General features: G+C 42.7%; 1 protein-coding gene across 7 annotated transcripts in view; it reads left to right on the top strand.

Annotated features, from left to right (window-relative positions):
- The window catches only part of wdr26a (WD repeat domain 26a), a 122,500-nt gene extending 95,934 nt beyond the window's left edge, over positions 1 to 26,566 (top strand). For 4 of the 7 annotated variants that reach the window (XM_085998098.1, XM_085998101.1, XM_085998099.1 and 1 more), the window contains 4 exons: positions 3,598 to 3,645; positions 6,798 to 6,927; positions 8,005 to 8,190; positions 26,445 to 26,566. In XM_085998098.1, the coding sequence (XP_085854224.1) occupies positions 3,598 to 3,645; positions 6,798 to 6,927; positions 8,005 to 8,190; positions 26,445 to 26,521 (441 nt within the window). In that variant the 3' untranslated portion in view covers positions 26,522 to 26,566. Of the gene's footprint in view, positions 1 to 3,597; positions 3,646 to 6,797; positions 6,928 to 8,004; positions 8,191 to 15,124; positions 15,538 to 26,444 lie in introns of all 7 variants that reach the window. The other 3 variants (XM_085998097.1, XM_085998096.1, XM_085998102.1) reach the window with 3 other exon arrangements.
- Positions 26,567 to 27,060: the final 494 nt, after the last annotated feature.

Genomic DNA, 27,060 nt, shown 5'->3' with positions numbered 1-27,060 from the left:
CTATTACCAAAACCCTCAACAACATCGTTGCCATATCCAGGCTTGACTTTTCCAACAATGTCCTAGCTGTCTTTCCAAACTCCAACTCATCCAGAACACCAGGGTCCAAATCCTATCCCGCACCTAGGTCTTCCCAACCATCCTTGCTATTATTGATTCCCCATTTCCCAGCTCACTGAATTCTAAATGATTATCTTCATTTACAAGTCCTTCCTTGTCTTTGGTTAAAATTACCCCTGCAACTTTGTTGGCCCTCGCCCAGCTTGCACACTTCACTCTTTTGAATCAGGACTTCCGTGCTTCCTAAACCTTGCTACATCACTCTCTACCTTCAAAAGCTTCCTTGAAACCTACCTCTGACTGCCTTTGGTTACCTCTTCTAACCTTTGCCTAACTTCTGCTCTGTTAGTTATCCCTCCCACCATCCCTCCCTGGGTTAAACTGCCTTCAGACACTTCACTACGTTAAAACTGCTATTTAAGTGGGAGTAAGTCTCTGCTCTAATGACCTTCATGTCAAAGAACTTATTGCAATTTGCTGACTAAATTAACACATGGTTAATAGGTACGTGGGTGAGGTCCCAGTGGGTTGCTTAAACCTGTGGAATCATGGTATGTAACTACTTTCAGGAGAAGGAATGATGTTGGATGCAAACTTCATCGACCTGATTGAAACATCAAATACCAAAAATCCAGATTTAAAATGAACATGCCTTTTCAGAAAAAATGTATTCTGGTTTGTATCAACTGGATGAAACCCTTGTTAAATCTTTCAGAAAATCTAGTCTTCATTCCCCTCCCCAAATGTGTCAGCTGAGGCCTGACTATTGTGCAGTATCCTAGTGTTACGTTCTACTGTCCCTGTGGCATGTTTCATTGGCGTGAACCTGGGTTGTTTTGAGATAAAAAGCTATCCTGATAAATGGCCACAGCAGTACCTTTTGATAGTGCAGATGTCGGCTAGGTTTGTACGCTTTACAGCCCTTGTAGGACAAGTCTGCCTAGTAGTAGATAAAATTGGTGTAATGTTCTGTAGTGGAGAGGTGTACTTCACATTCATCATGAATGAAACTACATTTTGGGGCTCTTCTATGTCATGATGTAGAAGGATAAAATATTTGATAAAATGGTGTAAGAGGGTGGGATTTGTTGCATTCTATTACATTTTCCATAAAACTGCTTTATACAATTACCCCACTCTTGGTCAACATTCTCTGAAGAAAGGATAGGGAAATTGTAGCAAAGCAATTTCCAGGTTCTATTCATTTTTTTACAGCTACAGAGGGTAGATTGCAACAAGTATGATCCATAGATGCACTGTGCTAATGATGTGTGAAGTAACATCACTCCATGCTTGGCTGTTGACACTGAAAAGCACTCCAGGTTGTGTTTAAAGCTGTCTTTTTGGCTTGATGCTGAACATACTGTAGTTTTCTCCCTCTTATCAGGTGTATGGCATATGCAGAAATGGTTGGGGCTGACTTGGAGGTATAATTGGTTTGGTGACAACTGGGTGGCAAGCATAGACGAACAAGAGAATGCTCTTCTGTAATTTGTCTCCCAAGCATTTATTTTGTGTGCAACACAATTTTTTTGTTGTTGAGACTATTTATTTCCTTTTCCTGCCAAAGTGCTAGTTTGACTCAGTTGCTAGCACTTTCACCTCTGTCAGAAGGTTTCAAGTTCCACTCCAGGGTTTGAGCACATAATCTAGACTGACGCTCCAGTGGAGTGCTGCGTTGTTGGAAGTGCTGTCTTTTGGATGAGATGTTAAACCGAGGCCCTGCCTGCCTATTCGAGTGGTTAAGGTGGACATTCCAAGATCAAATTAAAGATCCACGGCACTATTTGAACAACTCTCCGTGTACTGTCCAGCATTCCTCCCCCAACAAACACCATTAGAAATAGATTAATTGTCGTACTGTTTCTTTGATCTTGTGTGCAAAATAGCTGCCACATTTGCCTAATAAATGTGACTATACTTGGGTGTAATTCATTAAATGTGAATGCTTTGAGTGGTGTGATAAAACACGACATAAATCAGTCATGTTGTTTAATTAGACTTATCTTAAATGGAGTTGCCAACCAAGCTAGTTGGTGACCTAGTCCTAGCCTTCCACCAGTGGGGGTCTGAAACTGCCTATATCAGACCAGCCTGGGGTGACTGACCTTTTCTTCCCCTCTCACGGTCTTCACTCAGCACCTTCATTGCCGGGGGACTTTGTCTCTCTAAGTTACTGCACTTCACTGTGTGAAGCACTTTGAGCTGTTTTAGAATTGTTATACGGCGCTATATAAATGCAAGTATTTATTTCTAGCAGTGCAGCTTAAGAACATAAGAAATAGGAGCAGGAGTTGGCCATACGGCCCCTCGAGCCTGCTCCGCCATTCAATAAGATCATGACTGATCATCGACCTCAACTCCACCTTCCCGCCCGATCTCCATATCCCTCGATTCCCCTAGAGTCCAAAAATCGATCGATCTCAGCCTTGAATATACTCAAAGACTCAGCATTTTTCACAGCCCTCTGGGGCAGAGAATTCCAAAGATTCACAACCCTGAATGAATAAATTCTTCCTCATCTCGATCTTAAATGTCCGACCCCTTATCCTGAGACTGTGCCCCCTAGTTCTGGACACTCCAGCCAGGGGAAACAACCTCTCCGCATCTACCCTGTCAATCCCCCTCAGAATCTTGTATGTTTCAATGAGATCACCTCTCATTCTTCTAAACTCCAGAGTATAGGCCCAGTCTACACAATCTCTCCTCATAGGACAGCCCTCTCATCCCAAGATTAAATTGGATAACTGTGACTGAAGGATTGTGAGCACAAACCCACATCCTACCAGATCCACTTGTGTACACAGTACATATTTCCTCCCTCTAGTTTCCTACCTTCAAGTTGCTGACTGGTGTATAAGGGGTGGCTTCATGGGTGCTTTCCCCTGGTCCCTTGCCAACGTGGACATTCTTCCTGTGTGATCTGATATGGCTGGGAGGTGGGATTATTACAGCCAAGCCACTCGTACTCTATCTTTCTCTTTCCCCCCCCCCCCCCCCCCCCCCAAAAAAAAACAAACAGCCACACATGCATAAAGCATGCTTACCAGATATAAGAATGTGCTATTGAAAATCCACAATACTGTGGATATGTACTGTATAGCTTTCCATTTGAACAGATGGAATTTATCCACTGGTACTTGTAGGCCTTAAACAATTGTAATGTCGGCCATTTATTAAGATGACAAATTGAATGTTGGTATTAAACACCACAAACTGTGCAGGAAGCATTAGTCTTAGTTCTTGACACTTTCCCACAGTATTTTCACTGCACTGAAACCAGCTCTTTTTTTTGTTTCTTACGAAGCTGATCAGATTAATGGGGAGGGGTGCATTTATCACTTGATGGCAGCTTTGTGTTTTTTTTTGTCTTTTTATGTGCTTTTCCTCCAACCTCTACTGCAAGATCTATCCGCTATATCTACCTGCAAGCTCATTGATCTCTCTGGGATACCTGAAGAAGCAGCCAGCTATTTGGAATTGAATTTTTAACAAGACTCATATGTTTCCCTCTGCATGGTGAAAATATAACTGAAGACAGTGGAAGATGAAGAGAAAAGGCAGGAGAAGTCGATTCGCTCCAGAGTGAGTAGAAAGTCTACACAAAACAGCCAGAACTGATTTAAGCTTGTACTGCTTTTGACACTAAGTGGTGATGGTGACTTGGGGTCCTGGTCCAACTACCTTTAAGACATTTTTAATAGTTACATGCAGCCTGGTGGAAAGAACACTATAGATTTCATCAGCAATCTGATTATTTTTTTTAACTAATAGAAGAAGCTCACTGCCTAAGGTTGAAGAACTCTGATTTCTGATTAGCACAAGGTTTGATGGACTTTGCCTTACTGAATGTAGACTTGACCCCCTCTGCTCTGGGTCAGTTGTGAAGTTGAAAGTTACAGGCTATTAGAGGATTGGGAATGTGGGTGGGGGAAGGGAGTCCTACATCTGCTGTTAATCCTTCGCACAGAATGGAGAGCTTTTGACCTCGGATAATGGCTCTGCCTGTTTGACCCGACACTGTGACTTCGTGTGTAGACCACCCAATGGAGAGGATCGGAACAATGATGAATCTACTTGCTGGGAGTGGCAAAGCAGATTCTCCCAAGTGACCTGAGTTGTGACTCACTTCACACAGTTAAAGTGGATCTCTTGACCTCGACCACCACCTCTGCTGTCTCCCTGCACCTTGATTTCTCCTCCCAGGCACGGAAAGGTATCTCCAGTTAGTGATGTAAAAGTTCATGTCGCTGTCGTTTTCTTTGGAGTTCAGGAGCTCAGTCTGTTATAATGATGATATGATGAATCTCTTCATAACCTGAGTATTGAGGGTCCTGTTGCGGTGCGCTGATTTCTCCACCTCTGCAGTCAATGTAAAGAGAAAAACCTGGCAGTGGTGTCCACTTATGTACAAGAAAGTGATAAATATGCAGCATTGATCCAAAAGATAGAGAAGGGAGGTCCTCAGTGACTCGGATCAAACATTTCAGCATCCAGAAAGCCAGTGTGTCATCTGGTTAAATGTTACCAACTCCAGGACATGGTGAATCCGCAAGAAAGAAAATCCGTTTGAGTGAAACGGGCTGAAGTATAGTGGAAGCCTACCATCTAAGAAGATGCTGTGCAGAGACTCGGTTTGTATAACCAGCTACATTTTACTGCTCCGTGGACATAACTTACAACAAATTTCCAGCAATTGAGAATTCTGCTACAGATTTTAGACTTTGGACTACACTGGAATTATGCCAATTCAGGAAATGACTGGCTTATGGAATTTGCCAACAGAAAACATCTGGTTTGTAGTGAAGAAGGCAATTTGCCAGAGTTAGGATCGAAACCAGGCTACTTGCAATGAGCTATTTTAATCACCTGTTGCATTCTTTTTACTAAAGTATTTTTATGATTATGTTTTAGCAGCTCAGGTTTCCCAGTTCAGTGACCTAAATAATCCACGTTTACTTTGCACCAAAATTTTAGCAAGCAATACTAATCAATTTGTACTGATTATTAAACCTTTCAAAATGTAATATACAGGAATCCCGCCCCAACTGCAGTTTTGCCATACGCGGATTTCACGTATACACGGTTTCCACTCTGCGACAATTTTTGCCAACCGCGGCAGTGAAATTCACGTATCCGCAGTTTTTAATTTAGGAATAAGGTCAATAACATGATTTTTATGCTTTTTATATTTTTTATTGTGTTTATACGCATTTATATTGAATTTGCCAACCGCAGTTTTACTAACCACGGGGGTTTTCAGGGACTAGCCCCGCGTTTGGGGAGGGATTTCTGTACTTCAATCCTGGCAAAACTTTCATGGTCATTAAAGAAACAAAAGACTTGGATTCATGTGGGGCCTTATAACATAACTGAGAAACATTTTCTACCCCTTCATGTAAAGTGAATGTTTGTTATAATGAGATATTGTATCATTTCCTAATGCAGTATTGAATTGCCAATGCTTGGGGAGCTTGAGTATAAATCCACATATGGGCTCGCAGCACTGAACTGCACTAGTTGGTAATCTGGCACAACAAAATGCACTGCTCTGGAGCCGAGCTGAATTTTCAGGGTAGAGTAGCTTTATGCTGCATCTGGCTGCTATATCTGACTTGGCGGTGCTAACATGGAAAGTGTGCAGTTCCCCAGCATTAACCTGGAATCATAGAATGTTCCAGCGGGTTATGTGCCTCTTGTGTGTCCCTTTTCCTTTGCCTCACCACTGGTAGCCATGCCTTCAATCATCTACGCCCCATGATCTAAAAATAATTTCTTAAACCACTCCTTTAAAATCTTCTTTTAAAATCCCACTTCTTTGACCAAGCTTTTGGTTACCCTTGTAATATCTCTCTTTTTTGCTCCATGTCTATTGCTGTTAAAGGGTATGGGTGAGTAAGATTAGACAAGGTGGCTCATGTGGAGAAAAACACTGATGTGGACATGATGGGCAAACGACGACTTGCATTTATATACTACCTCTTAATGTAGTATCACCTCCCACGGTGCTTCAGAGGTGTATGGCAAAACATGGACATGAGATATTACGAGAGTAACCAAACGCTTGGTCAAAGAAGTGGTGCTTTAAAAAAAAATCTTACAGGAGAAGAGGGAGGTGTATTGTTATGAGTATTGCTGCCTTTAAAAGACTGTGGGCCAGGAACACAAACAAAGAAACAATAATGCATCAGAGTTGAGAAGAAACACTTGGGTGCCTCATAGCTGAATACACCACACTCACTTAACCACAGTGAACCAGTTTGGTGAAATAGTTTAGCCCATCGATGTGATAATTGTCAGCCACGGGCAAGCACTCAAACCGTGCACTAAGGGCAGCAATGGTACAGGCCAAACCTTTAAAGCCCAATGTCGAGTGTTTACCTGTGTAGCTCTGTACAAATGCTATAAATTCAAATTAGAAAATTGAAGGTACTGGAAATATACAGAATGTCTGTCTACATCTGAAAAGACAAAAGGGAGGTTAATGTTTCAGCTGTTGAGCCAGACCAGAAATATTAACCTTTTCAGATGCGTTCTCTCTCTCCCTCTCTCTCAACCAGGAAGGTACTTCTAGTCAAATTATTAATGTTCGGCCATCTGGGTATCGCCCTTCCTACTGTCCAGAACATTTGAATATTAATTGCACGTTTTTATTTCAAAGGCTACTTTATATAGAATAAAATGCTGTAGAAGGTAAATCTTAAACTTCTGTGTGACTGTCTTCTCTCTGTTGCCAGGGAGTTCATCTATGGGACTTGCAGGACCGTGTTTTAGTGAGAAAATATCAAGGTGTCACACAAGGATTTTACACAATTCATTCATGTTTTGGAGGCAACAATGAAGACTTTATAGCCAGTGGCAGTGAAGGTAAGAAGCTGGGGTGCACATAGTCACAGACTTTTACAGCCCAGTTGGAGACCATTCGGCCCATTGTACCTGTGCCAGCTCTCTGCAAGAGCTATCCACTTAGTTCTGTTTGCCTGCTCCTGGTAGGTCTTAATGGGGAAAACATCATTAAATGTCTAGGTCCTTGGCATTTTATTGACACAAACCCACCATTTAATTGGGCCAGGGGAAATTGCAATAGATATTGAGGCATGTGCCAACACTAATATTTCCTGCTTCACTTTGTGGATCTACCTCATACAGTTTGTTTTTCAGCAGTGACTGTACACAATTTTTAAGTTTACCTTTTCTATTTATCACAGAATTTTACTAACTTTGAGAGTTAGAAACATAACTTCTTATGAGATTATAAATGTCATCAGTTCCCCTTGGCCTCCCCACATCCTGGGGCAGAGGGGGACAGGCATGGAGTCTTCTCCCAGCTCTTTTCCACACTGAGGTGGTGGGTGGCTTACCCCTCCCCATATGGATAACCATCTGTCCTCAGTAGGTGCGCTGCTGACTTGCTGCTTGCCTTCCACCCAATGGCACAGTTCAGATTTGGAACTGTGACAAATGATGGATGCTGGTAGCTGAGGTCGGGAGTTGTTACTCCATCGCAGAATGGTGAGATGAGATTTCTCCTCCCCGACCAAATCCCATCCCTCTCCTGATTCTCTGCATTTGCTGGTATCTGCCACACTGGTTAGCAGGTGACGAGGGGAAGCCAATGTGTGGGAGAGCAGAATCACTGGGCAAGTTGCCCTGGTTTGCATTTGTGCAGGCTGCATCCAATACTGCTGTGTATCTGCCTGCTTAGAAGGTCCCTTACAGATGGTTACAGAGTGGGGAGTGGCTGAGAACCGAGAGCAGACTGCCTGCCTGACCCCTTGGCCGGGCGGGGGGGGTTACAAAGCAGTAATGTACAAAATGATGAACTTTTACCATCTAACTGTATTTGCTTGTTACTAAGCAGTTTGTGAATGATGGGTTGGATTTGCATGCGAGGGGTAAAACTGGATGCTGTAATTTGTACTTTAACAGAAACCTCTCCTGCAGATCACAAGGTTTATATTTGGCACAAGCGCAGTGAGCTACCAATAGCCGAGCTGACAGGACACACTCGCACTGTGAACTGCGTGAGCTGGAACCCGCAGCTCCCGTCCATCATGGCCAGCGCTTCCGACGATGGCACAGTCAGGATATGGGGACCAGCGCCTTTCTTACACACCCAGGAGTCTGAAGGTGATCAGTTTCATTACTTACTGCACTTGACAATCGGTTACAAAGCTAGGTGGGAAAGTAAGCTATGAGGAGGACGCAAAGAGGCTGCAAAGGGATATAGACAGGTTAAGTGATTCGACAAGAAGGTGGCAGATGGAGTATAATGTGGGGTTATTCACTTTGGTAGGAAGAATAGAAAAAGAGAATATTTTTTGAAAGATGAGAAACTAATTAATATTGGTAGTCAGAGGGATTTGGGTGTCCTTGTACATGAATCACAAAGTTAACACAAGGTACAACAAGCAATTAGGAAGGCAAATGGTACGTTCGCCTTTATTGCAAGGGGGGTGAAGTATAAGTGTAAGGAAGTCTTGCTGCAATTATATAGGGCTTTTTATTAGACCACACCTGGAGTACCATGTACAATTGTGGTCTCCTTACCTAAGGAAGGATGTACTTGCCTTGGAGGCGGTGCAACGAAGGTTCACTGGATTGATTCCTGGGGTGAGAGGGCTGTCCTATGAAGAGAGATTGAGTAGAATGGGCCGATACTCTCTGGAGTTTAGAAGAATGAGAGGTGATCTCATTGAAACATTAAACTCTTAGAGGGCTTGACAGTGTAAATGGAGATCGGGTGGGAAAGTGGAGTTGAGATTGATGATCTTATTGAATGGCGGAGCCGGTTCAAGGGGCTGTATGGCCAACTCCTGCTCCTGTTTCTTAGGTTCTTGTGTTACAAACTTGAGAATTGGGCGCAGTAAGGTTTACAGTAGCTGAATATTGGTTTGCAAGGTAAAACCACACTAAATAATGTGAACACATTGTTAATGGGATGTTTGTTCTGGAGCAAATTACTTGGAGCAATTGACAATGGGATGGGGAGGAAAAATAACATTGCAGCATTTTAGGACTCGAGTTCGGAATTTACACAACAGAATGTTGTTGAAGACTACAGTCACTCTGTTTACAGAAATTGTTTACACTGGTTTTGGTGTGTCTTTTCTACATTAATTAAATGTTATATAAATACAAGGGGTGGTTTGATTTCTAAACCAAATACAGTACAAATACCTGTTAAGTTGAGAGCCGACATAACCAAAATGTTTATGCCTTGTTCCTTGGATTTCAGTGTGCTTGTTATTTTTTCAGTGTCGTGTGTAAATGTGATGGAGGATATGGATGAAATAGCTCTTTGCCAACATTACCCACATGGGTTTAGAGTGGCTAGCTCTGGTTGAGCAGCTGACATCAGCACAGTTGCAATAGGATTGAATGGCTGCCTCCTGTCCTGTCATTTCTAGAATTCCAAGTCCATGTGTTGACGTATCCAAAAGCAAAATACTGCGGATACTGGAAATCTGAAATAAAAACAGAAACTGCCGGAAATACTCAGCGGGTCAGGCAGCATCTGTGGAGAGAGAAACCGAGTTAACGTTTCAGGTCGAAACCCTTCGTCAGAACTGGAAAAGGTTAGAGATGTAACAGCTTTTAAGCAAGTACAAAGACGGGTAAATGGGGGGAAGGGAGGAAAGAACTCTAACTTTTTCCAGTTCTGACAAACGGTCATCGACCTGAAACTTTCATTCTTTCTCTCTCCACAGCTGCTGCTTGACCTGCTGAGCAATGTTCCTTTTAAGTTGTGTGGCCGCACAGTGCTCTGCAGGTCCCGCGCAGCCGACTCTCCGCTTTTTAAATAGGAAAAACAGCGCATGCGCGGTATTTTGAATGGCCCGTGCAGCACCTTAAAGGGGTCGCGCAACCAAAAAAAATTTAAAGTGAACATTGCTGCTGAGTATTTCCAGCCTTTTCTGTTGACACATCCAACTTGGTAAAGTGGAAAGTGGGCTTTGTAGTTTGTATTAATCAACACTGCCAGAAATTGACTCCCAGGTACTAAATATGACTACAATATTTTAAAGGAAAGCTAAATTCAGATCTCTTTCTGATGGACAGTCTCTGGGGATCCACTGTGGAATATCTGGAGCCAGCAACATTGCTCATTTGAACAGTGCAAACAGTTGCGTTTCCCTGTAACACAGTTAATTTAATCACGGGTGTGCAGACCACAGATGGTTTTATTTATTCATTGTGTGGCGTTCTCTCTCCTCAGAAGCTGCGTTTCCCTGTAACACAGTTAATTTAATCACGGGTGTGCAGACCACAGATGGTTTTATTTATTCATTGTGTGGCGTTCTCTCTCCTCAGAAGCTGCGTTTCCCTGTAACACAGTTAATTTAATCACGGGTGTGCAGACCACAGATGGTTTTATTTATTCATTGTGTGGCGTTCTCTCTCCTCAGAAGCTGCGTTTCCCTGTAACACAGTTAATTTAATCACGGGTGTGCAGACCACAGATGGTTTTATTTATTCATTGTGTGGCGTTCTCTCTCCTCAGAAGCTGCGTTTCCCTGTAACACAGTTAATTTAATCACGGGTGTGCAGACCACAGATGGTTTTATTTATTCATTGTGTGGCGTTCTCTCTCCTCAGAAGCTGCGTTTCCCTGTAACACAGTTAATTTAATCACGGGTGTGCAGACCACAGATGGTTTTATTTATTCATTGTGTGGCGTTCTCTCTCCTCAGAAGCTGCGTTTCCCTGTAACACAGTTAATTTAATCACGGGTGTGCAGACCACAGATGGTTTTATTTATTCATTGTGTGGCGTTCTCTCTCCTCAGAAGCTGCGTTTCCCTGTAACACAGTTAATTTAATCACGGGTGTGCAGACCACAGATGGTTTTATTTATTCATTGTGTGGCGTTCTCTCTCCTCAGAAGCTGCGTTTCCCTGTAACACAGTTAATTTAATCACGGGTGTACAGACCACAGATGGTTTTATTTATTCATTGTGTGGCGTTCTCGCTCCTCAGAAGCTGCGTTTCCCTGTAACACAGTTAATTTAATCACGGGTGTACAGACCACAGATGGTTTTATTTATTCATTGTGTGGCGTTCTCTCTCCTCAGAAGCTGCGTTTCCCTGTAACACAGTTAATTTAATCACGGGTGTACAGACCACAGATGGTTTTATTTATTCATTGTGTGGCGTTCTCTCTCCTCAGAAGCTGCGTTTCCCTGTAACACAGTTAATTTAATCACGGGTGTACAGACCACAGATGGTTTTATTTATTCATTGTGTGGCGTTCTCTCTCCTCAGAAGCTGCGTTTCCCTGTAACACAGTTAATTTAATCACGGGTGTGCAGACCACAGATGGTTTTATTTATTCATTGTGTGGCGTTCTCTCTCCTCAGAAGCTGCGTTTCCCTGTAACACAGTTAATTTAATCACGGGTGTACAGACCACAGATGGTTTTATTTATTCATTGTGTGGCGTTCTCTCTCCTCAGAAGCTGCGTTTCCCTGTAACACAGTTAATTTAATCACAGGTGTACAGACCACAGATGGTTTTATTTATTCATTGTGTGGCGTTCTCTCTCCTCAGAAGCTGCGTTTCCCTGTAACACAGTTAATTTAATCACGGGTGTGCAGACCACAGATGGTTTTATTTATTCATTGTGTGGCGTTCTCTCTCCTCAGAAGCTGCGTTTCCCTGTAACACAGTTAATTTAATCACGGGTGTACAGACCACAGATGGTTTTATTTATTCATTGTGTGGCGTTCTCTCTCCTCAGAAGCTGCGTTTCCCTGTAACACAGTTAATTTAATCACGGGTGTGCAGACCACAGATGGTTTTATTTATTCATTGTGTGGCGTTCTCTCTCCTCAGAAGCTGCGTTTCCCTGTAACACAGTTAATTTAATCACAGGTGTACAGACCACAGATGGTTTTATTTATTCATTGTGTGGCGTTCTCTCTCCTCAGCAGCTGCGTTTCCCTGTAACACAGTTAATTTAATCACGGGTGTACAGACCACAGATGGTTTTATTTATTCATTGTGTGGCGTTCTCTCTCCTCAGAAGCTGCGTTTCCCTGTAACACAGTTAATTTAATCACGGGTGTGCAGACCACAGATGGTTTTATTTATTCATTGTGTGGCGATCTCTCTCCTCAGAAGCTGCGTTTCCCTGTAACACAGTTAATTTAATCACGGGTGTGCAGACCACAGATGGTTTTATTTATTCATTGTGTGGCGTTCTCTCTCCTCAGAAGCTGCGTTTCCCTGTAACACAGTTAATTTAATCACGGGTGTGCAGACCACAGATGGTTTTATTTATTCATTGTGTGGCGTTCTCTCTCCTCAGAAGCTGCGTTTCCCTGTAACACAGTTAATTTAATCACGGGTGTGCAGACCACAGATGGTTTTATTTATTCATTGTGTGGCGTTCTCTCTCCTCAGAAGCTGCGTTTCCCTGTAACACAGTTAATTTAATCACGGGTGTGCAGACCACAGATGGTTTTATTTATTCATTGTGTGGCGTTCTCTCTCCTCAGAAGCTGCGTTTCCCTGTAACACAGTTAATTTAATCACGGGTGTACAGACCACAGATGGTTTTATTTATTCATTGTGTGGCGTTCTCTCTCCTCAGAAGCTGCGTTTCCCTGTAACACAGTTAATTTAATCACAGGTGTACAGACCACAGATGGTTTTATTTATTCATTGTGTGGCGTTCTCTCTCCTCAGAAGCTGCGTTTCCCTGTAACACAGTTAATTTAATCACGGGTGTGCAGACCACAGATGGTTTTATTTATTCATTGTGTGGCGTTCTCTCTCCTCAGAAGCTGCGTTTCCCTGTAACACAGTTAATTTAATCACGGGTGTGCAGACCACAGATGGTTTTATTTATTCATTGTGTGGCGTTCTCGCTCCTCAGAAGCTGCGTTTCCCTGTAACACAGTTAATTTAATCACAGGTGTGCAGACCACAGATGGTTTTATTTATTCATTGTGTGGCGTTCTCTCTCCTCAGAAGCTGCGTTTCCCTGTAACACAGTTAATTTAATCACAGGTGTACAGACCACAGATGGTTTTATTTATTCATTGTGTGGCGTTCTCTCTCCTCAGAAGCTGCGTTTCCCTGTAACACAGTTAATTTAATCACAGGTGTACAGACCACAGATGGTTTTATTTATTCATTGTGTGGCGTTCTCTCTCCTCAGAAGCTGCGTTTCCCTGTAACACAGTTAATTTAATCACGGGTGTACAGACCACAGATGGTTTTATTTATTCATTGTGTGGCGTTCTCTCTCCTCAGAAGCTGCGTTTCCCTGTAACACAGTTAATTTAATCACAGGTGTACAGACCACAGATGGTTTTATTTATTCATTGTGTGGCGTTCTCTCTCCTCAGAAGCTGCGTTTCCCTGTAACACAGTTAATTTAATCACGGGTGTACAGACCACAGATGGTTTTATTTATTCATTGTGTGGCGTTCTCTCTCCTCAGAAGCTGCGTTTCCCTGTAACGCAGTTAATTTAATCACGGGTGTGCAGACCACAGATGGTTTTATTTATTCATTGTGTGGCGTTCTCTCTCCTCAGAAGCTGCGTTTCCCTGTAACACAGTTAATTTAATCACAGGTGTACAGACCACAGATGGTTTTATTTATTCATTGTGTGGCGTTCTCTCTCCTCAGAAGCTGCGTTTCCCTGTAACACAGTTAATTTAATCACGGGTGTGCAGACCACAGATGGTTTTATTTATTCATTGTGTGGCGTTCTCTCTCCTCAGAAGCTGCGTTTCCCTGTAACACAGTTAATTTAATCACGGGTGTGCAGACCACAGATGGTTTTATTTATTCATTGTGTGGCGTTCTCTCTCCTCAGAAGCTGCGTTTCCCTGTAACACAGTTAATTTAATCACAGGTGTACAGACCACAGATGGTTTTATTTATTCATTGTGTGGCGTTCTCTCTCCTCAGAAGCTGCGTTTCCCTGTAACACAGTTAATTTAATCACAGGTGTACAGACCACAGATGGTTTTATTTATTCATTGTGTGGCGTTCTCTCTCCTCAGAAGCTGCGTTTCCCTGTAACACAGTTAATTTAATCACAGGTGTGCAGACCACAGATGGTTTTATTTATTCATTGTGTGGCGTTCTCTCTCCTCAGAAGCTGCGTTTCCCTGTAACACAGTTAATTTAATCACGGGTGTGCAGACCACAGATGGTTTTATTTATTCATTGTGTGGCGTTCTCTCTCCTCAGAAGCTGCGTTTCCCTGTAACACAGTTAATTTAATCACAGGTGTACAGACCACAGATGGTTTTATTTATTCATTGTGTGGCGTTCTCTCTCCTCAGAAGCTGCGTTTCCCTGTAACGCAGTTAATTTAATCACGGGTGTACAGACCACAGATGGTTTTATTTATTCATTGTGTGGCGTTCTCTCTCCTCAGAAGCTGCGTTTCCCTGTAACACAGTTAATTTAATCACGGGTGTGCAGACCACAGATGGTTTTATTTATTCATTGTGTGGCGTTCTCTCTCCTCAGAAGCTGCGTTTCCCTGTAACACAGTTAATTTAATCACGGGTGTACAGACCACAGATGGTTTTATTTATTCATTGTGTGGCGTTCTCTCTCCTCAGAAGCTGCGTTTCCCTGTAACACAGTTAATTTAATCACGGGTGTGCAGACCACAGATGGTTTTATTTATTCATTGTGTGGCGATCTCTCTCCTCAGAAGCTGCGTTTCCCTGTAACACAGTTAATTTAATCACGGGTGTACAGACCACAGATGGTTTTATTTATTCATTGTGTGGCGTTCTCTCTCCTCAGAAGCTGCGTTTCCCTGTAACACAGTTAATTTAATCACAGGTGTACAGACCACAGATGGTTTTATTTATTCATTGTGTGGCGTTCTCTCTCCTCAGAAGCTGCGTTTCCCTGTAACACAGTTAATTTAATCACAGGTGTACAGACCACAGATGGTTTTATTTATTCATTGTGTGGCGTTCTCGCTCCTCAGAAGCTGCGTTTCCCTGTAACACAGTTAATTTAATCACAGGTGTACAGACCACAGATGGTTTTATTTATTCATTGTGTGGCGTTCTCTCTCCTCAGAAGCTGGCAGCAGCATGGACAGTTGACGGTGACTTTGCAACGGACAGCTTCGAACTGAAATTAGTCACGGAACAAAATGGCTTGGGTTTTGGCACCAACCAACTGTGGTTGATCAGTGGACAAGACATGCTCGTGACCAAGAACTCATTCCCAGTCCTCTAACTGATGCCAGCATCTTCCCGCCTTGCTTCATAGTTACAAATCCAAGAGAAGCAATCTCGTTAGACCCCAGTGGGATGCCAATTTGAATTGTACCCATTGGTCATGAGGAACCGTGTTACATTGAGACTCCATCGAACTTGGATTCTTTTCTGCCTTTATGTTTTTTGCTCTGGCAGCCTGCCTACCTTGTTCTACACCATGGAATTTTAAGTGCTTGTTTGACATCTAACAAATTTAGAAGGCTTGCTAGGGTGAGGAATGCTTTAGTGTGGAACAAACATGCGGTAAACTAGAAGATTGATTTCCTTGTTTTCAATCTGGTAGCCTGAATTAGTGGAAATAACTACAGCTCAGTTCATGGACTTCACCTTGGGTCATGCTGCCCTGGAACTTTTTTTCATTGTGGTCTTTTGGGGAGGGGAAGAACTAGGAGTTCATGTACAAAATTTCAGGGGTTTTTTAAGATCCTAATTGTTAGCTGAATCATTTAAATCTTATTTTCCTGCACTCATTCCCTCATCATGGTCTTCCATTTGTTTCATGATAAATTCATTTCAGTGTTCTTGAAATAATCACAGCAGTGACTTTTTTTAGTTCACTGCGGTGGGGATGCCACATTGATTTGTTTAGGAATGATTTTAAACCCAAACTGACGCGGACTGTAACACAGTGTGTGGTGCCACTAACTATACAGTAGTACAAGTTCTTTCACTCAGATTTGTAACTTCACCTGTTTGAGTTGCAGACAGAATCAGTGCCAAGTGACGTGGCATGCCCATTGTACTAACTAGCTGTGACAGGGCTTTACATCATTGATTCCCATTTGGCAAGTTCTTCACTTCAGCTGGGGGGCAGCACTAGGTGTTTCTCCCATGGGGAGGGGTATGTGCTGGGAAAAATCACTGTGTGAACCTGTAGCACTTTTTGAGCATCTACAAGTGGGTGATTACAGAGCAGCATTGGCAGAGGCTTGGGAGCAAGCCGTACACCTTCCTTCCTGTCAGGACTGCTGCTGAGTATGGGGAGGCTTAAAGCAAGGAAATGGGGAGAGAATGTAAATGTTAATGAGGAGAAACCTGACCGCACCTTGACTTGTGCAATATACTATATTTCTTCACTATATTTGCCCTTTTCTGTTTTGCCCATTTTTAAGCTCCAACTATTTACAGTAATATTCTCCCAAGATTTCTCACCACATATTGGTCAATCTGTTTAGATCCTTTTTTGCATACGTTACCAACTTAATTTCATCTACCCCTCAAAATACTAACATATTCACTGGCAATTGCCTAATTGCCAGGTATTGTACTGCTGCTGGAGTGGGAGGAGCATAGGTGCTACCACTACTGGTGAACCATTCTCCAGTCCAGAATTTGCTCCTCTTCCTGAAAAGTGACATTTAAGGAAGGGTGCAGGTCTTAAGGGGTCAAGAGAGAAGGTGCAGCAATGTGGTTTACTGCCTTTATTTAGTGATGTAACTAGTACTTGACCTGTATGGGTTAGGTCAGGGAGGGAGGGGGGAAACCGCACTGCAATCTGAAATTGAATAGCGACTTGATCGATCAAATAGCTAGCTGATCGGTCACAAATTTGTACTTCGCCAATTTATTGTACATTCTTTTAGAGTCCACGATTTATTTTTTATGTACGACTGCTATTAGAACTAAGATTAAATTCTCCTCCAAATTTGGGTTTGTGTTATTTGGAAATTGCTTTTTGCACTGGGGAAGGAGAAGTAAAGGAAAACAAAAGATCATTTTGCAGAGATGGGGTGCAAGTTGGATCCCATTAATAAAAATTGTAGTTTGTATTTAATCTGTTAAGCTCAATGTTGGGCGAAGAGACAGTGGGGAGAGATAGCTGCATTGCTAAGATACTGTAGAAGGCAACCACAGAATGTAAACTGACTTTGCCCAATTATTACCGCATTAGAGGCTGGCTCTACTTTGGAACTGGCAGCAGTGCAGCTTTCAGTGTGCAGTGCAACACACCTAACTTACAGCTGTTTAATTTGTGCCAGTGTCAACCAGGCCCACTTTGGGTTGGTTTCACTGGCACTGATTCATACCATGCTGAACACATGAACCATAGCTCTGGAGGTGCCATTAAATTGCAGTCAGCATTAACGTTTCCACGTGTTGGGTCTCTAACTGGGGCAGCTCCAGTGATCTGCTCTGAGCCTTAGTTCTGCACCGAGTTTGTTATAGCGCTGGGTGTCTAATTTCAATACAAAGAATTGAATTTTCACATGGATCAGTCAATTTATTTTCAGGATTTGTTCCTGCGTTCGTTCATTCTGTGCTCTGAACTCTGCTCAGGGAACTCTGATTCATGACTCGTTCCTTTTGCTCGGTACTTATTGCCCTCGATCTAATGGCCAGGGCCTAGGAAGAGTACAGAAAGGTTCCATTTGCTATCAATGTGAAGTATGGAATGTAGGTAGGTGTTAATACTCTGTACTGTTTGATATTTCAAATTATTTAACATGCCCCATTGACCATATAGTATTGAGTGGGATGGTAAATAGACACTTTTAACATTTCAAAGTTTGGGAATATCCCTTAATGAACATAATGATTGGGTTGACTGCTGGTAGGTTCTGATGGTTTATGTACACCAAAGCAACATAAAATGACTCCGGCTTCATCAATGTACCTTACACCAACATCGTGAGATCACTATGGCTTAATCTAGAAGAGAAGGGTAGGGGCGAACCTTGTGTTCAAATTACTACCCCTACCCCCTGACTCCAGCTTATACTTCATATTTAAAAAATCAACTTTTTGTCACAAGTGGACCCCACCTCCCCCCAGGTTGCATATCCCCAGGTGGGTACCGTTCTTACTCAGGAATGGGTGGCACTCAAGACTGTTACAATATTCAGCAGAGCTGCTCCTGACACACATGAGGCTCTGGCTGTCTGTGCCAAGCAGTGAGCAAAGCCAGCCAGCTGTGTCCATTAGAGGTAAAACATTGATAAAAGCGCATCAAATTGCTCACTGTGTTCAATATAAATATTGGGGAGTATTTTGGACAGAGTGTGTTCCTTCAGACCTTCCTTCCTCTAAACACAGTGTGCTGTGTAAATTATCAGTATTTTTTCATGAGTTTAGATGCTGTGCACTGGGAAATAGAATGAGAGCGCTATTACCTGATAATGTACCAGTCATAGATTGGAAATATGTTCTGTTCTTTCCAACTCTGGTCAGGATTACTCCAGATACATTTAATACATAAATTCCCAGCTTCTATTTTAAATGCATGCAGTTAAAGCAGTGTTCCAAAATCTTGTCTGACAAGTTTACATGCCTCTGTAACCTGCTTTTACATCTCCCGTGTAGCGCACGGGGAATAGGCCCCTTGGGTGAAATCCAATGCTGAAGAAAGGAGTTCAGAAAGGAGGGGAAACGCATTTGAGCATTTTTTGTGATGGCTTTTGCAGTCCTTAAACTAGTTCATCAAAAAAAAAAAATTCAGTTGTGTGGATTCCTGTGCATTTTGTTGCAATATTCACATTGCCCAGTTCCTGAGAAGCATGTTGTAAGCAGAATTTTTGATCCAAGCCCAATGAGAAGAGCAGGTGTATGAGCAGATCCCACCAGAACAAATCAGATCACCTTTTCATATAAATTATGGTGAGCTTTGGTGTTCTGTCAACAGTCCCACTGTGCCTGCTGTGGAGTCGGGATTGTGGACTGCACAGCCTGTGTCAATGCATTCAGTTTGCTGTTAGCAGAAAGTGCAGGTTGGCTGTTGATCAGACTGTGTTCTAGCAGGAGACTGATTATATGTCCCAGCTTCAAAAAATTGCTTAAGTAGGAGGCGGTGACCCTAGTGATGTATATCCACTGACCTGGGGTGATTATTTAACTCACTCGACATTCATACGCAGTAAAGATAATAGACAGCAGCAGTGGGAACCTAGGCTTGTTTTCTTCCCTTCTTGCCTGAGGGTACAGAGATGAATTGTAGCACATCTCCTGTTTCCCCAGGTGGCATCAGCGAACTCAGTAGAAATAGAGTTTGCCCTTCGGTCGTAATTTAATCTTCCAGTCTGTTGATGTTGACTGAGGCAGCTCATTGGAAAAAGTAGTAGATGGTGCCTGGGCACTAAGATTGTTCAGAATCCAGGCTCTTGACAACTTCCCACAGTCTTTTGTTCTTATCAGGTGTCTGAGGGGATTCCTTTTTAGGTTTGGCTGATAGATCCAGCTTCAGAATCTCCCTTGGGGTAAGAATTAAGATCCAGTGAAGAGCAAACCCCTACACATTAAAAGGCCAGGTGTTCAGTGATACCTGAGGCAGGTTCGATGCAGGATTTTTTTCCATATTTGTTTTCTTTTTCTTTGCACAGGAATCTAGACTGTGGGTTAGGCTATTCAACTATGGACAGTCACATCGAAGCCGAATCATGCCCACATTCCAGCAAAATACTGATTAGGAGCTGGAACCCTCCCTGCCTCCAGAACTACACAGACACCACATCCCAGGCTGAGATCACCTAGACCAGTTATTTAACTTGGGGCTTTGTGGTTCAGTGCCATATTGGTATTACGAGTCAGTGGGTAAACCAGGTGTAGAATTTAATCATTTCTATGGTGGATCTAGTGCCCTTTACAGACATTACCCCTCCCTACCACCCAGTCACACGAGAAGATAGCTGCCAGTATTTTGATAACCTGTCTATAGCTTTTTGCAAGAAAATAGCTTTGGTCCCTGAATTGGATCCATACTGTAAATTGGGAAATCGTGCAAAGGATATTTAGCATTGCTCGGTATGAGGCTGCCAGCAATTTGGCACAAAGTTAATTTTGCTGAGTGGCATTTTGCTTAGTTGCTTTTTCTTTCAGTGAATTTTTCAGCAGCACTCCATAATGTGAACACTTTCTGCATCTTGCATTTACATTCAAGAACAATGCCATTTTAAAGGATTAGAGAATGGTTTACCTTTTCTGACAAATAAGTTAATCGTGATGTTTTCTCGCAAAGGTACCTCAAACATAATTCCATAATCACAGCAGCAACAAAACAGAAATTTGTCAGCAATTGAATTATCCAGAGATTTGTGATAGTTGGGTTCTCTGTGGTAGCAACATCTGATAGTGAACATTTTCTGCCTTACAGTATTGTTTGGTATCCTCAGTGGGATGTTTTCTGCACATGGATGTCCCCCCCCCCCCCCCCCCAAAATCTGTTGTGTAAATATTGCATTACTCACCTTGCCAGGACTTTGAGAGTTCTACCCTGCCTTTAAATGACAGTGAACAGAATCATCCATTCATATACCAGTCAGAAGTAGCTGCTTGATGAGGGACTTGGGAGAATGTCTTGGTCCAGAGATTGCAGTGTCCCAGCGTAACTGGTCTTGAATTAGGAAATTTGGCAGAACAGAGCTCAAACCCAATTCCCTTGTTTTTTCCCTGTGGTAGTATTAAGAAAACTTGACACTATGGAATGCCTCAACTTGAGCTCAAAGCCACAAATTGCTCTAACAAATTTGTTACATGAATTCAACTTGCTGCCATTTGAGGCAATATTCTGAGGGCAGACATAGCAAAGAATAAAACTGCTCTTCTGGTGGGATGCCCTATAAGCGCTAGAGAATGCACAATGTACACAACGGAAATAGAGTCCACACCAAGCTTCCGGGATATTGGAGAGTCCTATGGATTTGACCTTGCGTTGGTGCATCTCCTGCCCTTACTAAAGGGTCAGGAAGTACTCGCCACGAAGAGAACCACTAAGCGACAAAGGCCATTCTTCTGACTTTCAGCACCAGGAGATGATGAAATGGCAGTACCTTGTATGAAGGACTTGTTTTTAGTTGGGATTTAAGGTTCTGTGCTGTGGCGCAGTCCCAAAAGAGACCACCTGACGCTGTGTCCAATCAGTGAGCAGAGTTTGGTCTCCATTCATAGTTCACAATGGTTCAATATGTCCTACATCTAATAAAAGAATGCTAGATAATATGGGCCCTCAAGGTGTCTACTTTCATGCAGCCATTGGGGAGGGACATTGCGTTTCTTTGCTTTTAAATACTGCCAGTGCAAGTTAGTGTTATTCAGCAGCGCCTCTGCATTCATAGTCTTGTATGTTGTAATGAAAGTTGCATGTGTGTGTCCCACAATCTCAATTGGCTCAGTGGTGTATACTTTCATTTTATCTGTCAGATCATGTAGACCCTACCCAGTTAGGCTTCAATTGTACAACATTGACATGTAGTACATACAGCATCTCCCTGCTATTTTCAGGACCTCAAGGTGTCCAGGTCTTCAGACTGGGCATCTACTAAGAGCTGCTTTACTGTCATTCGTTGGTACCTGCCATCATTGTTGCTGATTTTAAATGCCTTTGTTAAGGTTCTATTTACTGTCGTCGTTCACTTGCATCGGCCAAAAATGTCTCCGGGTAATATTTTGACAGTCATGTCTCAAGTCTGTACTGTCCTTTCCAATCCAGTTCACCAATGGTTTCTTCTTGGGCTATTTCACTCTGAAAGATGGCATTTGAACTTGCATCCAAAATGGGCAGCCCACACTGTTGTAGCCCAGTAGGTACAGATGTAAAACTATAAGGATTACTTGGGAATCACATTCAAGTTAAGTAAGAGTGCGATCTTACCCCATGACTCTCGCAGGTAGATCTTTGTCTTGGGCGGAGCACAATTGGTAGTTTGCGTCGAATGGCTTTGGATCAATCTCCTCCTGGGTGAAATTTGAATTCCTGATCTAGTCAGGGAAGTTTCACAAGTTAGTTACAGTTACATTCGCCCTATGTAAATTCATCCATCCAGAAATCTCCCTATTGCAGCATCCAATTGTTTGTTAAATGTTGCCTCCACTACTCTATCTGGAAGTCTATTACACATTAATCACTGAATAATTTCCTGGTGTCATTCCTAAAATTAGTTTTTTTACCACTTTCTTCCTGAGTTCCCTTACTCTTGGATGTCTCTCCATCTTCAGACATCGTCCCAGGGTGAAAAGCCCAAGTCTCCCCACTTGTGTCTCATAATTCAGACCCTTGGGACCAACTTGTGGCCCTTCTCTCCAGCATTTGAATCTCTCCCTTGTTTCTTGGCAACCAGAACCAAATGCATTACTTGGGATGCTGTCTGGCCAGGACACTACAATTTGATCACGATCTGTGGCATATTCTACTGTCTTGGCTGTGTAGTTCAATATCCTATTGGCTTTGTTAATTGCTCTGCATTGGCTAGACATGTTTGGAGCCAAATCTACTGAGACTCCTCGATGTGTCACCATTTCTTCCTTAGTTATTTCAACACCATTCATGGATATGTTTGCCATCTATTTTTCTGTCCTATGCGCAAGACCTTGTGATGTCTGCATTAAATTTCATATCTTTTTCTCAAGTGTTCTGAGATGCCTCTTCTGATGTCACTGCCCTCTCCTAATTTGGTATTATTTAACCGCTTTGCGTTTCTGAATCCAGGTCATTGATGTAAATTAGAAACAGTAGTGGTCCCAACACTGATCGCTGGGGCACCCCTCTCAGTACTACCCCTCTCCCACGATGTAACTCCTCTTGAGTGCCCATTTTCCACCCATTGACCACCTTCTTATCCATTCCTCAGGGTTTCAACCCAAACTTTGAGTTGACTAATAGCCACTTGACTGGAACTTTAGGTTTCCTCTGCAGCTGCTTGATGATGGGGAAACAGGACCATGGGCTGTTACTGAACCTTTAGCTGAGATGCTTTCTATAATCAAATGAATGCCTCAGACACTATTTTAACAATGAGCCAACTACCCGAAACAGGTTCCTGCAGAAAAGATGCCACTGACGGCCATTGAAGAGCCAACTGATAAAATTCAGCTCTTCAACCGCACGTTGAACTGTTTAAGCAGACACAGAGTTTGGGGCTTTCCTGCAACCTAATACTTTATTATTCCCCCCCCCCACCCCTGTTTTTTTTAATATGTATTTTTCCCTTTCTGTAAGGGTAGTTGGTGGGGATATTAAATTATTCAAAGCATCATTTGTTAAAAACAGTAAAGACTTCATTACATGGCACCTCACCATATCTCAGCCCACTTCAAGTGCTTCACATGAAAGGAGTTAGTTTGAAGTGCCGTGACTATGACGTCGGTAACTATGGCCGCTGTTTTGCACACACAAGATTCAGTAAATAGCAATGAGATGAATGGCCCTTTAACATAGTGCTGCAATTTGCTGAGGTTTTCAACATGAATGTTCATTTCTGGAATGTGCGGTTTGCTGTGGACTCTTTGCTCCTTTCTGGTGGCACAGCCCAGGAATTGAGTGGAGGTCAACAATGTGAGCAGGTAGTCTGCTTTTTCCTAACGTTGACCTTTGATGTGAAAATATGACTCTTCCATACAATCCATAGGAAGGTTGTAAAGTCGTATCTTCTGCCATTTTTATGTATGAGGTTAGGGTGGCAGCTGGTGCCGTAGAAGTTGCTGCTGTCCGTTATTTCATTGCCAGGCCCTCTTGGGAGATGATGAAGATGGAGACCTACAATTTGAGTTCTTAGACCCCCATGAAACCTTCGGTTCTGGACAGTGTTGGAAGTGTGACGCTCACCTCCTTTACATTGCCCAGAATATTACAAGAGGTGCTGCCTATATTAAATAAGTTGTAAAACTAACCATTCACTCATCCTTCCTACAACAGAAGGTGACAACTTGGGAGGGGAGTGAAGAGTATAAATTACCTTCACACGGTGAATTATCAGTAGCGGTAAGCAGTGCAGCATTAGCCACTTAATAGAAAGATAACACCCTTGTATTGGGATTGGATGGAGGTTACCTGTCTCCAAGGCTGGTGACTTAAATCAAGACAATTGCTCAGACGCACCGTGACATAACAATCAGTAGCGAGTTCGAATAAGCCTACCTCTACCAAAGGTGTATTTTTTTAAACTTCCTGTTCAGATGGGCACTTGCTAGTGCCTAAATTCACTCTGTACAGCTGTAATAATGGCCCCCCCCCCCCCTAATTTGGTATTATTTAACCACTTGGCTTTGCGTTTCTGAATCCAGGCCATGTTTTGGAGCACAAAAGTGTACTACGGTATGCCTGGGTGTAACGGACCATGTGTTGAATTATCAGTTTCCCCCTTGTTGCTATGGAGAGGAGTACAGGTACTTCCTTCACAAGGAATCTATGGGCAAATTGCATCCCAAGGAGGCATACTGTGATGCATTGTAATCAGTGGAAGAGTACGTTATCACACTAGCCTCAACATCCTTGAGAGTCTTGTGTTCATTTATTAAATGTTGTCTCTGAGCTGTGTGAGAGGACTCCCCAATCAGTTAGGGACCAGGCTTAACCTGATTCCTAGTGCATCTGCTGCATAGAATTGGCTGTAATTTGGCACTAATTTGCACCAAAGCAATAATCGGTCTTGATTGAGATAAGGATAGTGGGCGGGTGGGGAAATCACTCTGGGTACAGTACAGAGTTTCCTTCTGAAGCTTGGTGTTGAGGTACATTGTTGAGGTAGTGTAGAGGGAGTTTTGCGATGTATCAAACCCACGTGCTATACTTGACCTGGGACTACTGGATAAATGTTCCACCATTCCCAGAATTGCTGCCCCTCACTTTGAAAAATAAAATGTCAGTAAAAAGCGAGCAAGATTATCAGGGTTGTATTCTGCATTGTAATAAATGAAACACAATCAAGTGATTACAATGCATCAAAAGAAAATTTGTTTCAAATATCATTTTAGAAAAAGAGACCTATTGGCCATTTCAAGTCCAGTAAAATGCAACGGCATTTGTTTGGCAGTCCTGTGATGATCTGTATAGTAATTAGTGCGGTTGTAGAAATTTTTTTTTACCCCAAAGTTAGGTGGTTTTTAAATTAGTGGCTATCAGAAGGATGGACTGCAAGGTCCCTAATCTCAAAGTTGGGTGGTATTAGCCATCTGATTACCCATGTAGGTTTTCTCTCTCCGATTTCCAGAAAAGAACTGGAAATTCCAGTAATACACAGGAGGATCTGTCGGTATCCACGAGGCAGCATCCAGGTAAACCCCTCTTCCCTCAGAACTGAGGAACCCAGACGCTAACCTGCCTTTACTCTTTCAGATGCCAACTGATCCTCCTGTGCCTATTTCCAGAAATTTTACTTCATGGTCCATCTTCTGATCGCTACTCTGGTTAAGTGTTCGGTTTAACCTTTGGTTTCTTCAGCCCCATGAATCTGAAAAAGAAACCCTGTTCTTTATGAATCTATTTTAATTTGGGGGTGTGTGCGTGTGAACGAAACCCCATTTCTTCATTGACAAAGTCTATAATGCTAATAAATACATTTTATAAATATATCCATCTCGTGACGGAGATGGGATGTTTGAGAGTTGCTGTTGCCAGGTTCCCTTCATAACGAATCGACACTCTGCCTGGCTTGTGAAGGGAAGCAAATAGATTTTCTTGAAGAGCCCTTGTTCTATCGATGAAGCGAGTGGCAGGCAGGCAGGAAGCCCATTTGTTGAGCTGAAGTTCCTTCTGCTGTTCTGACTTTATACACAGCTGTGGTGGAGCTAGTTTATTTAGAGCTTTTGGTAATTATATGGATATTTGCAATGGGCTGATACTAAATGTTGAAAAGCACTCTCGTCATTCGCTCTTCCAGTCATGTTCTTGCTCGAGTGTCTCTGCTTTTGGCCTCCTATTTTTGAAACTTCCAATGTGGAACAGGCTGTTGTCACTGGGATTTTGGTGAAGTGTAACGGTGTGGCATAGGAGAGCTTGCATCGAAGTGCTGGGCTGTGTAAAGCAGCAGCTTCCAAGCTTGGGTTGTATCTGGAGAGAGCATTTCAAATTGTGCAACATTGGGCAAAGTAGTGGTGTCTGTCACTGGTAGTGCGAAGAATCCCAGGGGCTAAGTATCGCAAGGTGTGTACCGCACAGCATTAAAGCAAGTGGAATATTGCAATTTTCTTTGCCAGTATACTAAATCCTAGTGACAACATTGAACTACATTTGTCCTTTCTGCATTAGTTTCTATGTTAATCCATCACACAATCGTAATAGCCAGCCTGTTTTTTTTGCCTATTTATTTTTAACCATTATTATTTTATAAACATTAGAGGATTTTAAGCATATCTTAATGGTTGATGATAAAAGATGTTAACTGCTTCCAATATTTCTGTTCCTGTTGTATTAGGTTTGAGAAAATCCACTTCACGTCACATCACTGTGATGCACGTGATGCTTCAAAAAAAGGGAAAAAAACAAGGATGATTTGTACCCCTGTTTCTTAAAACTCAATAAAAATAAATAACTGCATTCACTGAACTTTCAGCTTTCATTCACACCTGGGAGAAGTGGGGCCTTGATGTTTTATCAGTGTTTCTGGCTCAGGGGTAAGACGCTTTGTCTCTGGCACTGAAGGTAGGATGAAGATCTTCAGTTAAAGGGAGAATGCAGAGTCCTGGCTCAGGTGGTGAGCACGTTGTCTAGTGCAGCACTGAGGACGGTCCCAGGTTTAAACCCTGATCTGTAGACAGCTGATCTTGATGGGGATGATGACAGGGGCCTTGCAATTGTCACTCACTCACTCTGGGGTGCTCACTGAGGCACTTGCCTCACTCTGGGGCACGCACGCACGCACTCACCCGGAGGCACTCACTCACTCTGGGGCACTCCGGACTGAAGCAGGTTGGATGTATTTTGAATCCAATGTCCACAGCTGACTGCCGCTTTGGAGCAAAGTCCCAGCAGAAGCAGATACCTCGCACCATCTGCACCGAGCTATCTTTTACATGTCTCAGGACTGCTAA

This window comes from Somniosus microcephalus, chromosome 9 (genome assembly GCF_052327205.1).
Source record: "Somniosus microcephalus isolate GS21.2 chromosome 9, FLI_Smic_1.0, whole genome shotgun sequence".
Taxonomy (NCBI): domain Eukaryota; kingdom Metazoa; phylum Chordata; class Chondrichthyes; order Squaliformes; family Somniosidae; genus Somniosus; species Somniosus microcephalus.
This window is presented reverse-complemented; position numbering and strand designations above follow the sequence as displayed.